The sequence below is a fragment of the Oryctolagus cuniculus genome, chromosome 5 (genome assembly GCF_964237555.1).
Source record: "Oryctolagus cuniculus chromosome 5, mOryCun1.1, whole genome shotgun sequence".
Taxonomy (NCBI): Eukaryota; Metazoa; Chordata; class Mammalia; order Lagomorpha; family Leporidae; genus Oryctolagus; species Oryctolagus cuniculus.
This window is the reverse complement of record NC_091436.1, coordinates 155,341,591-155,354,190: the sequence shown is the minus strand read 5'-3', so window position 1 is coordinate 155,354,190 and position 12,600 is coordinate 155,341,591. Positions and strand designations below refer to the sequence as shown.

The 12,600-nt window shown below is 43.2% G+C and overlaps 1 protein-coding gene across 6 annotated transcripts in view; it reads left to right on the top strand.

Annotated features, from left to right (window-relative positions):
• Nucleotides 1-12,600, top strand: part of JARID2 (jumonji and AT-rich interaction domain containing 2) — a 256,478-nt gene that overhangs the window by 138,049 nt on the left and 105,829 nt on the right. For 5 of the 6 annotated variants that reach the window (XM_051855829.2, XM_051855828.2, XM_070074380.1 and 2 more), the window contains one exon: nt 11,540-11,681. In XM_051855829.2, coding sequence (XP_051711789.1) covers nt 11,540-11,681 — 142 coding nt within the window. Of the gene's footprint in view, nt 1-1,532; nt 1,710-11,539; nt 11,682-12,600 lie in introns of those variants that run through there. The other variant, XM_051855831.2, reaches the window with a different exon arrangement.

The window sequence follows — 12,600 nt, the reverse complement described above, 5'->3', positions numbered from 1 at the left end:
CTGTCTTCCTCCTTTGTTTTCTAGGGGATTCTGTTATGAGGCTGTCCTGGTGTGTCAGCCCCCCTTTCTCCCCAACTGCCACAGATTCATGGATGAACTCCTGTCCATTGAGACATAGGGAGTGACTTTGTTAAAAACCACCTTTATCTAAGCCCTTTGCCTAGGAATGGGCTACAGTGTCTCCAAGGCATTATGTAGAATCTTGATTTTAAGGTGGTGTCTAACAAATAAATGTTGGGGAACGCCGTCACCCAGCTCCTGATATTCTTTATTTTTGTTCTAAAACAATCCAGCAGGAGTTGGTTGTAGTGCAAAGAGTGTATACTCACTGACCAGTGGTGGGTCACTGTTGTCAGAGGGATTTCTCTTCTGAACGAGGTGATTACCTGCCTTGTGGGCTTTTATGAGATGTAGATGGGTCAGCAAATAGAAACTAACCAACCAAACATAGGAGTGATCTGTATTCCCAGATCTGGCAGATTTGGACAGGAAACCTGTCAGTGCCATGTGTGCTCTTACAGCATTGCGTGCATGCCTCATGCACAGGCCCCCCAGCTCCCCCATGTCAAGAACTGTGTGGGTAGGGGTAAGAGCATGTGTTTTGGACAGAATCATTGCCAGCTGAAGTTTAAAAGCTCCAAAGAATTGACTTTAAAACTAAAAAATATTGTGCATGCTGAAATGAAAGGACATGGGAGCTGCAATTCCCAGATGCCAGTGCGCCAGCCGGCCCTTGTTGGACTCCTGCCCTTGCCCCTTCTAAGCAGCTGCCAGGCCACAGAGCCTGTTTTGTGAAAGAACCTCAAGAAACAATGAGGGAGAAGAGCTTCTGTTTGATTAGATTAGATCAATTTATGTGCTTTCTGGAGGGGCCTGTGCTGGGCTGGGGGAGGGTTGTCCCTTCCTGGCCAGGCAGCTTTGGCCCAGGTGGCCTATGTGGTCACTTCATAAGTAATGAATCCGTCTAGCTGGGAGTGGAGGGAGGGAAGGGTGGCTGGAGGAGGAGCCATGTGCAGAGAGGTTTCTGCAGTCTGTCTGGAGAGCTGCCTAGATTTTCCAGCCAAAAAAATAAATACAAATAAATAAAAGGCAAGTGGTGAATGACAATTTATGATATTAAAAAAGGATGCCATTGTGATTGTGCCCTGGAGCCCGCTGTCCTTGGGGGTGGGGCATGAGGCAGAGGGAGTGTGCCTGACTAGGGCCAGGGACACATGAATGTGTGCTTGTCCCCTCCAAGGAGTCCCCCCAACCCCATCGGTTACAGATTCTGGGATTTGGATTTTTCTGCATTGCAGGTTAGGTATGGAAAATGACAGGATGAAAGCCAGTCGCCCTTTTCCTTTTTTCTCATTTTAATTTATCGGGAGAGAGAGGAAAAAAAAAGCCATCCAGAGACCCCTCCTCTTTGGTGTTCGATTCCCTCCCAGGCACATAAATAACCTCCTCTCTGGCTGTCTCCCCTCCCCCTCGGCCCCATTGCCGGTCGGCTGTCCTATTGCCGCGCGGAATCTGCACTGCCGCTTGCTTATTACGTACAGGGGAGGATTGTTGACAAGTGCTCCAGCCTGCTCACTGCGCTCGCCCTCCCTCCCTCTGTCCTTCTTCCTCTCTGTCTCTCTGCAATGCTCCGGCTCTGAGGATGGCTGCTCCACGGGTCTGTCAGGTGCAGTTTTTGGTGGCTTATCTTGAGGAACCTGGGATAGAAGGTCTGTTCCTTATCAATAAAATTAAAACCAAATAGCTCTAGTTTTGTTTCAGGCTGGTATGGCTTTTGTTGGAGAAATAGGCCTTTGTGGGTTTCCCTGTTGGGGTCCTGATTCAATCCATTATGGATGGCAAGGTGCTCTCTTTTCTCTGTCTATATATGAGTATGTAAAAAAGTGTTGTGATTTGCTTGATATTAATATTCTTTTAGCTTTGATATCCTCCCCAGGGGCAGTGGTGGTTCTTGCAAAGGCACTATGGAAATTTACAAGAGAGAATTAATGTCGCTCTTAAAGCTTTAAGCTCCTTTGACCATTTTGGCCAGATCTTCAATTTTAACCAGGCTCATATGACTCGAGCTGTTTCTCTGGGGACTGAACTGCCATTCAGGGATAGCCGATCCCTTCATTTTATTACCAGTGTTATTTGCTCACTTCCAGCATTTAAAAATAGATGTTTGATTAAAGTTAATTAGCTCATCCTTTCTTACTCTGGCTTCCTTTATAAACAGCATGTTTGGTTTCATTTCCCGTGATCTTTTATTTACCTCTCTGTTCTTCCCTTGAAACTAAGAAGGAAACTGAGGCATTTAAATAGATCCTGGTCCCTCAAGTGATTCTGAGTTAGACCTGAAAGCTTTAAACTTGAAGTGTTCTTGATTCCTCCAGTATTTCCTATGTTAACTGCATTGCTGTATGTAAACAAGGGTGAATTTTAGGGGCCATCAGTTGCAGGTGCCTCTCCTTGGCCGATGCTGTGGTCCATTCCCGAGTCCTTCACTGCCTCCATTATGTATCAGAGGCTGTTTCCGTGGGCACTGTGGGCCTTTCAGAACTTGTTTGCTATCAGCAGTGTTGTGTGGTTGTGTGTGTGTGTGTGCCTGTCACCCCCCTTCCACCCCCTGCAGTTTAGACTATGAATAGATTTCTTAATCCTGTCTTAATATATTCATCTGAAAAGTGGGTGGGCAGCTAATTTGTGTGTGTGTGTGAATGAGTTAATAAGGAAACTGGGGAGTGTCCCTCCCAGCCATGCTACAAACAAAACAACTTGTAACTTCCAAGTGGTGAATTTTTATTGTCTCAGGAATAAAGACAGCCAGAGCAGATAAAGGTAAAGGTATGGCTGTTTGCTTGTCCATAGATTAAGTGGGCACAAAGTAAGTGAAGATTTGCCTGTATTTCATCACAGGTTTGTACACAAAATGCAAACTTTTGGAGTTTGCTTTGATTGGAGTTGAAGTCAGCCTTACCTACTAGAGAAGTGGTTTGTTAATATGTCTTAAGTTGATGGGGTGAATGTGATGATGCTACAAGGTTGAAACATCTAAACACCCACTCACATGTTGTCATTACTTCAAGGCAGAACATGTGATATGTATGGAAATCTCCCTTCAAGGATTGCAAATCCTGTGATTTGTAAAACTAAATTTTGGCATGTCAATTTGTCCTATTGCAGGGCTTTGAACATTTGTTCGTGAAAGCGAATTCTCAGAAATGCCCTTGTTTTTACCTCTACTTCTTCTGGTTGAACTCCCTGGCTCTGCATCGATGCCATTGTTCTGCAGCCTGTTTTCCATAGCAGGCTAAACCCAGAATTGCCTTTAATCACTGTTCTTCTCAATGTGGAAGGCAGCTTTGACCTTTGAGGTGATCAGTTCTGGCCGACTCTACTGTGGGACTCTTCTACTTAGCTCATAGAAGCTGGAGTTATATTTACTGGGAGATCACAAGGATTCGTGGTTTTGGTGGTCATTTCTAGGTAGGCAATTTGTTTGGTTTGTCAGTGAGAAATTCAAAAGGTTTCAAGATGGCAGATGGACCAAGAAAAGTTACAGGCTGGAATAGAAGAGTAGAACTTTTCATTGTCACTATCTGCAATTCATTTTTCTTCCTCCTTCAAGGTACTATGTTCCAGTGGTTATGACAGTCATGTTAAAGATGAAGAATGAGTGAAAGAGGAAGAGTTTAGGGAGAGTCAGCCCTTGCTCTTACAGAGTCCAGGATATCTTATCAGAACTAACACCACAGAGTGCTCATTGTTCTGATCCTGTGAGCCCAGTGCTTTTAGTATGATCCTGTAATCTGTCCTTGGGATGCGACTCCATCCTCCAGAGAGATTTCTGTATTGAACAAGTTTGGCAATCAGTTGTTAGTATTTTTTGTTGGAGTCTCTCAGTGGGGAATGTTTCACCTCCTCATGCTCAGTCTGTGGGAAGCGGAGGGCTTGTGTCTTAGCGTGGCCGGAATTGGGCCCATTTTGGTAGCCACAGGGTCCAAGTAAGACATAGGTGCCAGCTTGCTTCTTGGTAGCTCAAGGTGCACAATGCATTGTGGGCTTAAAGGTTATTCCATCCATCTCCAGTTTAGTCACTTCCTCCTTTCTGAAGTGGGGGAAAATGATAGGGTCTGACATTATCTTCCCTACCTCAAGACCCAGGTTTTCCATGTTCATGAAAGTTGCAATGTCGAGTTTTTATCTAACACCTTTCCTGAAAAAATCGAGGAGGGAGAGGTGGTGTAAATTTCCAAAGAATGTGTTGTGGAAAATGAGACTGATGGTGATTAAAGGACTCTAGGGAGATTGTTGATATATAAGTCAATCTTTGTGTACATACTTTGGATCGGGTGTGAAATGAATAAAAATGTGTGTTGCCCTTTGTAGTCTGTGGCTGTTTTGTCTGCAGTTGGGCATCTACATAGCTGATTTAGAGTAGACAAAGGGAGCCCTCATCATTTCAGGGGGTGTTCTTCAGAGGGAAGGTTAATTGATTTACATAAGCCAAGGTTTGACACAGTTTTCATGTGCGTTGACTATAAGTGTGTCACTAACATCTGCCCCATGTTGGTCATTTGTTCTCAGCCACATCAGCATGTTGATCCCGTGAGCTCGTCAGTGGGCAAGCCTCAGCTGGGCCTGCTACCCACAGCCAGCTAGCCCGGTGTCCCTGCTGACCTGCCTGCATACAGTTGGGGTGAAACTCCTTGCTCAGGCTGACCTTGTGAAAGCTGGCCCAAGCCAGATCTTTACTGGCTAAGAATGCATACCCTTTTTGAAAAGCATCCATGTGCCTTTCAAAATCTAAACAAACGTAGTCTTGATTTTTTTTTCACTAGTAATGGCCACATACATGCTTTCTGATTACCTCAGAGAGGGTCCTTCTGCAGCTGAGGGGTCTGCTTTTATAATTTTTCTCTCAACTCAAGAGTGCTGCAAGCACGCACACACGCGTGCGCACACATGCACACTGAGAGATTGCTACCGAAAATGAAAGCTCTCTTTGGCTGCTTGACTGTTTAATATGTAATGTGATACCTTGTCTCACAGTGACAGGGTGACAGACGGCATTGGCTCTATAGTACAGAATTACCTTTTGTGAGCCTATTCTACAACAAAGCTAAACATGTTGCCTCTCCCTAATATGCTAATAAGTTTGGTGCACTCCAGATGTTTTAGGGGCACTGAAACAGCTTCAAAGCCCTCCTCGTTTCTCCTTTCCTTTTAACCCTTCTTTCGATATTGCTTTTGTGGAATAGAGGCATTGAATTTTGGTTTCGTGTTCTGTCATGTATGCATAGCTAATGGAAAAAGACTGGTGATGTTTCTTTGTCTGTGAAGCGTCATAAAATTATAAAGACTGCACCCTTTATGCTTTATTTTTCAGATGTTAGAGAAGAGTTATCTTCTATCCGTGTTTGTGTGTGTGTGTGTGTGCGTGCTGAAATTTGTGGTTACTCAGAAATTCCTTCATTTCTAAGGAGTATGTGGCCTAATTTCTGTTCATGTATCCACCTTGATTTTAAGGAAGAGGGAGACGATCCTGTACATGATATCTCCGTCTGGAACAGGAATTGCTGTTCCCATTCTGTTCCAGACTCAGAAAGAAGCTAGTTTTATTGTCTTTAGAAGCCTTTTCATTTCTTGCTAATCTGGGAGCTGGGATGAATGGCTTCTGCATTTGCAGAACCATTCATGACAGTGTTCTGGTGTGTCTGATTTCTGTGGGGTTCTCAGCCTGGAAGGTTGGCACTGTGTTGTGGTGGCTAGGTACTCATGAGCCTGTGACACACTGCTGTTGTCAGCTGACAGTAACCAGCCAAGGTTGCAGGCACAGTAGTGATTAGGAATTTTCATCGCATACATATACGTATTGCTTTTGTGCGAGACAATAGATGTGTTTAATTTAAGTTCAACCTACTGCATATTAATAAAGGAGAATAAATGCTAATGTGAGGAGCCTGTATCTTTGGGCCATTTAATTTCCTCTGTGTAACCTCTCTCCAACAAAGGTTTGTGTTGATTGGGGGAGGGGTTTTGAAAAAGAAAATCCTTTCAGTGGAAAAGATGCCATTTTATTAATTCCCATTGACTTAATAATTTTTAAAACTGGCGACAGGGTTTTGTTAAGGAAACAAAAGGCAGCACACATTGGCCTGTCCATGTTAGGACAGTGATTTAGAACAGTGGTCCTTTTGCGCCGAGGCATCATGCTCATCTTGCTGACTTGGCTCCCCTTTATTGGGCAGGCTGTGTGATTTTGTTGAGAGCCTTTGAGATGAAATGGCTAACCAGTACAGTGGAGATGTGTGAAAGGGAAATGGGTCTGAAGAAAAGAACAGGTTCAGGTTGATCCAACCCTGCAAACTTTGGCTACAAGGAAGTGTACATTTGTCTCAGTTTATGTGTCCAAATGGAAGAACAAAGATTGAATAAGTTCATCATGTACAAAGAGACAATCCTGACCGTTTATAAAAGTTGCAAAAAAATCTGTGGTTCTTTAATTTGCAGAGCAGGTCATTGATTCCCTATGGATGGACCTTGTTTTCTGAATCCTGAATGTGAGTCTGGAACCATCGTTTAACGAGAGCATGGGGACAGTGGTGTCACTGCTTTAGTTCCTTTAATGTAGCTCAGCCATGCCTTAGGATCAAAGCAGCACACAAAGTCAGTTAACTCCCAACTGTGTCTCATAGGAATCTCTTCATGCAGTTTCTCTGAATTTGTACCTTCAGATAGATATTGGATTTGGGGGAAGAGGGTACTATTCTAAGTAATTTTCTATTTATACTTCTTAGACATGTATTTTTTCCAATTGGAGTCTGTATTTGCCTAGCAGATTCTTGTAACTTTGTGTCATTTATAAGCATGCATAGAATCATTAATAAAAAAAATAGAGCAGTGAGCATGGATACTTCACTGTGAGCAGTGTTGTGATAGATTCTGCAGTCATGTTCAATTCTCTGTGATATAATTCATGCTCACACACTGTTTGATAGTGGCTTTGGTTTTCTCTTACTGACATGGACTTTATATTTCTCTACTGTAGTGGTTTTCCAGATGTGGTCCAGAGACCACTCAAAGTAGGAACTTCCCCAGGGAATATGTCAGATGGAGGTTTGGGTTTGAGGACTAGTTGCCTGGGCCCTCCAAGTAATTGTGGAGTGTGTGTCTATTGGAGAATCACTGTTCTTGAAAATTTACTGAGATGAATCATACCATAAGAAAAAGCCATTGAATATCTGACTACAAACTTCCTACTCCTCAGGCAAATCATCAGCTTCTATTACATACTAAAGTGTAAGAACTTCACCCAGTCTTCACATAGCAGCATAGTCCTCTTAGTTCCTCTGTGATCCAAATATGGCTTCAAGTTCTCTTTCTTTTCCTCTTCCACCAGCACTACCTGTTTGTGTGTGTGTGTGTGTGTGTGTGTGTGTGTATTTTAAAGGCATCTTACAAATCTGAACTTTTCCAGGTTTGGAATTGCTGACTGGCTGCCATGTTTCTTGTTATCCAGCACTCCCCTATTACTTTTTCCTTACCCAACACGTGCAGCATATTTTCTTTGTCCACACTACAAATCTCTCCTCAGTAGAATTTAGATTTTCTTTGGTTGCACCTGCATCCGCCGAGTCCTGTTAGATTGTAAGTAAATGTTTGATAGAATTCAGTCTTCCCTGCTTTTCTTTGCTGTTCCTGTATTATTGTTGAAAAATTGAAAACTCACCAAGAGGGGCCAGCATTGTGACATAGTAGGTTAAGACTCTGTCTGTGATGCCAGCTTCCCCTATGGAGGCAGGTTCAAAACCCAGCTGTTCCACTTCTGGTTCAGCTCCCTGCTAATGCGCTGAGAAGACAATGAAAGATGTCCCAAGGACTTGGGCCCTTGCACCCATGTGGGAGACCCGGAAGAAACTTTAGGCTCTTGGCCATTGTGGGCATTTAGGGAGTGAACCAGCAGATAGAAAACATCTCTTTCTCTCCTCTCACTCTCTGTAACTCTGCCTTTCAAATAAATAGAAATATGGAACAAAAACTCACCAAGTTTACACTTAAACATAAGGTATACATCTCATATTTTGTTATATATTATATTCCTGGCAATGTCTCCTTTTCTTCCACCCCTATGTAGTGACATTACTAACGTTCTCTGATGTAGTGCTCATCAGTAGACATATTGTTTTAACAACCTGTACATTTGCTTATCTAGAGCCATACTAAAAAAAAATTCAGTTTGAATGTATTTGAGTTAACCAGTACATCTAAAATATTTCCACAGTTAGTCAAAATACAATTAAATATTAGCTGTACAATTAACTAAAGTTGAAATAATATTTCAAGTACTCAGAAGTTATATCTGACTGCTAACTACTCTAATGGATAGCTTAATTCTTACTTGTCTGAAATACGGGGTATGCATTTTTCGTTTAAAAAATTTTTTTGACATGCAGAGATAGAGACAGAGAGAGTTATAGACAATGATAGACAGACAGAAAGGTCTTCCTTCTGTTGGTTCACTCCCTCAATGGCCACCACGGCCAGTGCTGTGCTGATCTGAAGCCAGGAGCTGGGCGCCTCCCCCCGGTTTCCCACATGGGTGCTGGGACCCAAGCACCTGGGCCATCCCCTGCTGCCCTCCGTGGCCACAGCAGAGAGCTGGACTGGAAGAGGAGCACCCGGTGCCCCAACCGGGACTAGAACCCAGGATGCTTGCGCCGCAGGCGGAGGATTAGCCAAATGAGCCACGGTGCCATTTTATTTATTTATTTATTTATTTGAAAGCCAGAGTTATAGAGAGGGAGAGAGAGAGAAGATCTTTCATGTGCTGGTTCAAACTCCTGATGGCTGCAGTTGCTGTCACTGGGCGTGTCCAAAGTCAGGAACTTGATCTGGTCTCTCAGGTGGGTGGCAGGGGCCTGAGGATCATCTGCTGCTGCTTTTCCCAGGCATGGAGCAGCTGACACTCAAATCAGTGGCCATATGGTATGCCAGCATCTCAGGTGGTAGCATTATCTGTGATGCCACAACTCTAGCCCCATGAAATATACTTCATCCTTGTATTAAATTTCCATACAGTTGTGTCTCCTTTTTGCATTACAGTGAAAAATCACCGCATATCCTTTTTTTTTGGAAAGTTGTGTGCTATTGTTTTCATGTTGTAGTCATAAGTCTTTTTTTTTTCTTTTTCTTTTTTTAAAATTTATTGATTTATTTGAAAGGTAGAGTTACTGACAGGCAGAGGCATGCTGGGGCAGGGGGGGTCGTCTTCCTTCCGCTGCTTGACTTTCCAATTTGCCGCAATGGCCAGAGCTGAGCCAATTCTAAGCCAGGAGCCAGGATCCTCATCCGGGTCTCCAGTGCAGGTGTAGGGGACCAAGGACCTGGGCTATCTTTTGTTGCTTTCCAAGGCCATAGCAGGAAGCTGGATTGGAAGTGGAGCAGTCGGGTCCCAAACCAATGCCCATATCTCATGTGGTCTCTGCAGGCGGTGACTTTACCCACTTTGCCAAAGCACCGGCCCCAGGTAGTCTTAAGTCTTAAAACCACATTGGTTTACATAAATAGCTATCAGGTTTTATTTACCACAGTAGATTTCCAGCCTTATGTTATTACTCTCTGAAATGATGTATAGCTCAATACCTGGAGAAATGGATGCATAATAGGACAGACCCCAGGATATAAATAGTTACCCAATAGTGGGCTGGACTGGAAGAGGAGCAGCTGGGACTCCAGCCAGTGCCCATATGGGATGCTGATGCTACAGCCAGAAATTCAGCCTACCACACCACAGCACTGGTTCCCTGTATAGTTTTTTGTTTGTTTCGTGTGTGTGTTTTAAGATTTATCCACATATTTGAAAAGCATAGTGTCAGGGAGAAGGAAGAGAGAGAAAGATTTTTCCATCCACTGGTTGATTACCCAAATGGCTGTAACAGCCAGATCTGTTCCAGGCTGAAGCCAAAAGGTACGAACTCCATCTGAGTCTCCCACATGGGTAGCAGGTCCCCATACATTTGGGCCTTCATCTTCTGCTTTTCTAGAACCATTAGTAGGAAGTGTCACAGCTGAGACTTGAACTGGCACTCCAACATGGAATTCTAGCTTTGAGCAGTAAATTAATGCACTGCACCCCAATGCCAACCCCTTCTGTGTAGTTTTCAGTGCAACAGTAACACTGGTAGTGTTTTAAGACAGAGAATTAAGTGTTTACAGTTAGTGAGAAGGCTTGAGGACCATGAATCAAGGGGCCACCTTGTTGCTTTGACTTAAAGTTTGAATTCTGTGGAGCTGCAGAAAGTGTGCTGTCATTGCTGGTACAAGGCCATCTCCTGATGGCTATGAAACCAATGACTTAACAGTCCCTGTGGACACTCGTGTTCGTGGACAGACACTTCCTGTTCTTCAGAACCTGCATCCTTTCATTTTATTCATCCTTGCAAAGGAATTTGGTTGCTAGAAAATGATGCTTTTATTCAGCTGTTACCTCCTAGTGCTTATTAAAATACTTCCTGTAGTACTTAGTACATAGTTGTATCTAGAGCACTTCTGACGGCTGACAGCTGCTTCCCCAGTCCCTTTCTCCATTTTGGTTATGAAAAAAACACTTCAGTGGGAGCCAAGAGTCTCCCATATATGTGCGGTTCCGTAACTGCATCCTCTGAGAATGATCTGAAACAGCCTAGCTACAACCCAAGTTAATGGATGGCTATGAGAAGCTCTTGGAGGATTTCTAGTTAATGGGTATGCTGCAGCTAAAAAGTCAAAATGCTGTGTCTTGTGTGGCAGGTACTGGTTCCTGAGGGTGATTTAAGTGCCTCTAGAGTAAATATGTAGCACTTCAGGAATAACAAATTTGATTTGGTTTTGATAATCCTTTCTTCCTTCCCACCCCATGCTTGAGCCACAAAAGATGCAGATGTATTTTAAACAGGATCCCTACAACCTGTAAATATTACTATGATTTCTAATGTTTGCTTGAATTTCCTACTGTTGAAATTGTTTACTTGTCTGGCATTGCATTTTCTTAAAATATTTTTTACTTTTTATTTATTTGAAAGGAAGAATTTAGAGGTATAGACACACAGAGAGAGGTCTTACATCCACTGGTTCACTCCCCAAATGACTGCAGCAGCAGGAGCTGGGACTATCAGAAGCCCAGAACCAGGAGCCTCTTCTGGGTCTCCCTCATGGGAGCCAGGGCCCAAGCACGTGGGCCATCCTCTGCTTTCCCAGGCCACAGCAGAGAGCTGGATCAGAAGTGGAGCATCCAGCATCAGTGCCCATGTGGGATGCCGGCACTGCAGGTGGCAGCTTTACCCGCCATACCACAGCACCAGCCCCATTTCTTTCTTTTCTTTTTTTTTTTTTTCCCAAAGGCTTAAATTGAGGTTTTACTTTCCTCTGCTCCTTGAAGAGGGATAAGTAACTTCAGCTTCTCATCAGTCCGCATTCTTGTCTGTTTTCATCCACTGTCATGTAGGGTTAAGTATGATAACATGCCACTTCCTAATGTGATGTGTCTCAAGTGTTTGTAACCTTCTCTCACCTGTAGGGCTCCTTGGTACTGACCAGTCTAAGGGATTCGGACCAGCATCAGAACAGTCAGAGAATGAGAAGGATGATGCATCCCAAGTGTCCTCTACTAGCAACGATGTTAGTTCTTCAGATTTTGAAGAAGGGCCGTCGAGGAAAAGGTTAGTACCCAAGGCTGAAAATATTCACAGCCATACCATAGACTGTAATAAACTCAGGCTTTAGTTTATGTCTCCTGGGGACAGATGTGGGCCCATTTTCAAAGTCTCCATTGAGGTTTCTATGGAGGAAGCAGAATTACGGGTTTTTTGTATTACATATCCTGGTTCCTATGTCTTGTCCAGTAATCAAAATAAACATGAATAAATAAAAAGTTATAGTGGGTTAAACAAACAAGTTCCATAATGATTGGCCAAAGAGTTGCCAGCTTCTAATATGTGTTCTTTTTTAATTTGATCCTCTTCAGTAGTAATCTCAAGGATATGTCAGCTAGTGTTTGCCATTTCTAAAGACAGATGTTTTTCAACATTTTAAGAATTAAATATTCTGGTTCTGAATTTTTTTTCTTTTTTCTTTTTCCTTGTCAGGAAACCAGGAATTATACTGTTACACTGTGGGATTTTTAAAAACCATGGTGTTCGCCCAAGTTAGTAACTATACAACTGGTTCTTTTTGTTATGACTTATTATAATTTATTTCAAAGGCAATGAGAGAGGGAGAGAGATCTTCGATGTGGTGATTCACTCCCCAAATGGTTGCTGTGGTCAGCAATGGGTGAGCCTGAGGCTTCATCAGGTCTTCCATATGGGTCACAGGGGCACAACACTTGGACTATCTTGGCTGCTTTTTCAGGTGTCTTAGCAGGGAGCAGGACTGGAAGCAGGGCAGCTGGGACTTGAACTAGCACTCAGATATTGAGTGGTGGTATCATAGGCAGTAGCTTAACCTGTTTCAACCACAACAGTTGCTACAGAACTGGTTCTTAAAACTCAACTCATGATTACTTTTTTATGACTTGTGAATTTTTATGACTTGTGAATTGTAACTGAAAATAGGTTTGTGATGGCTTATATGGAAGTT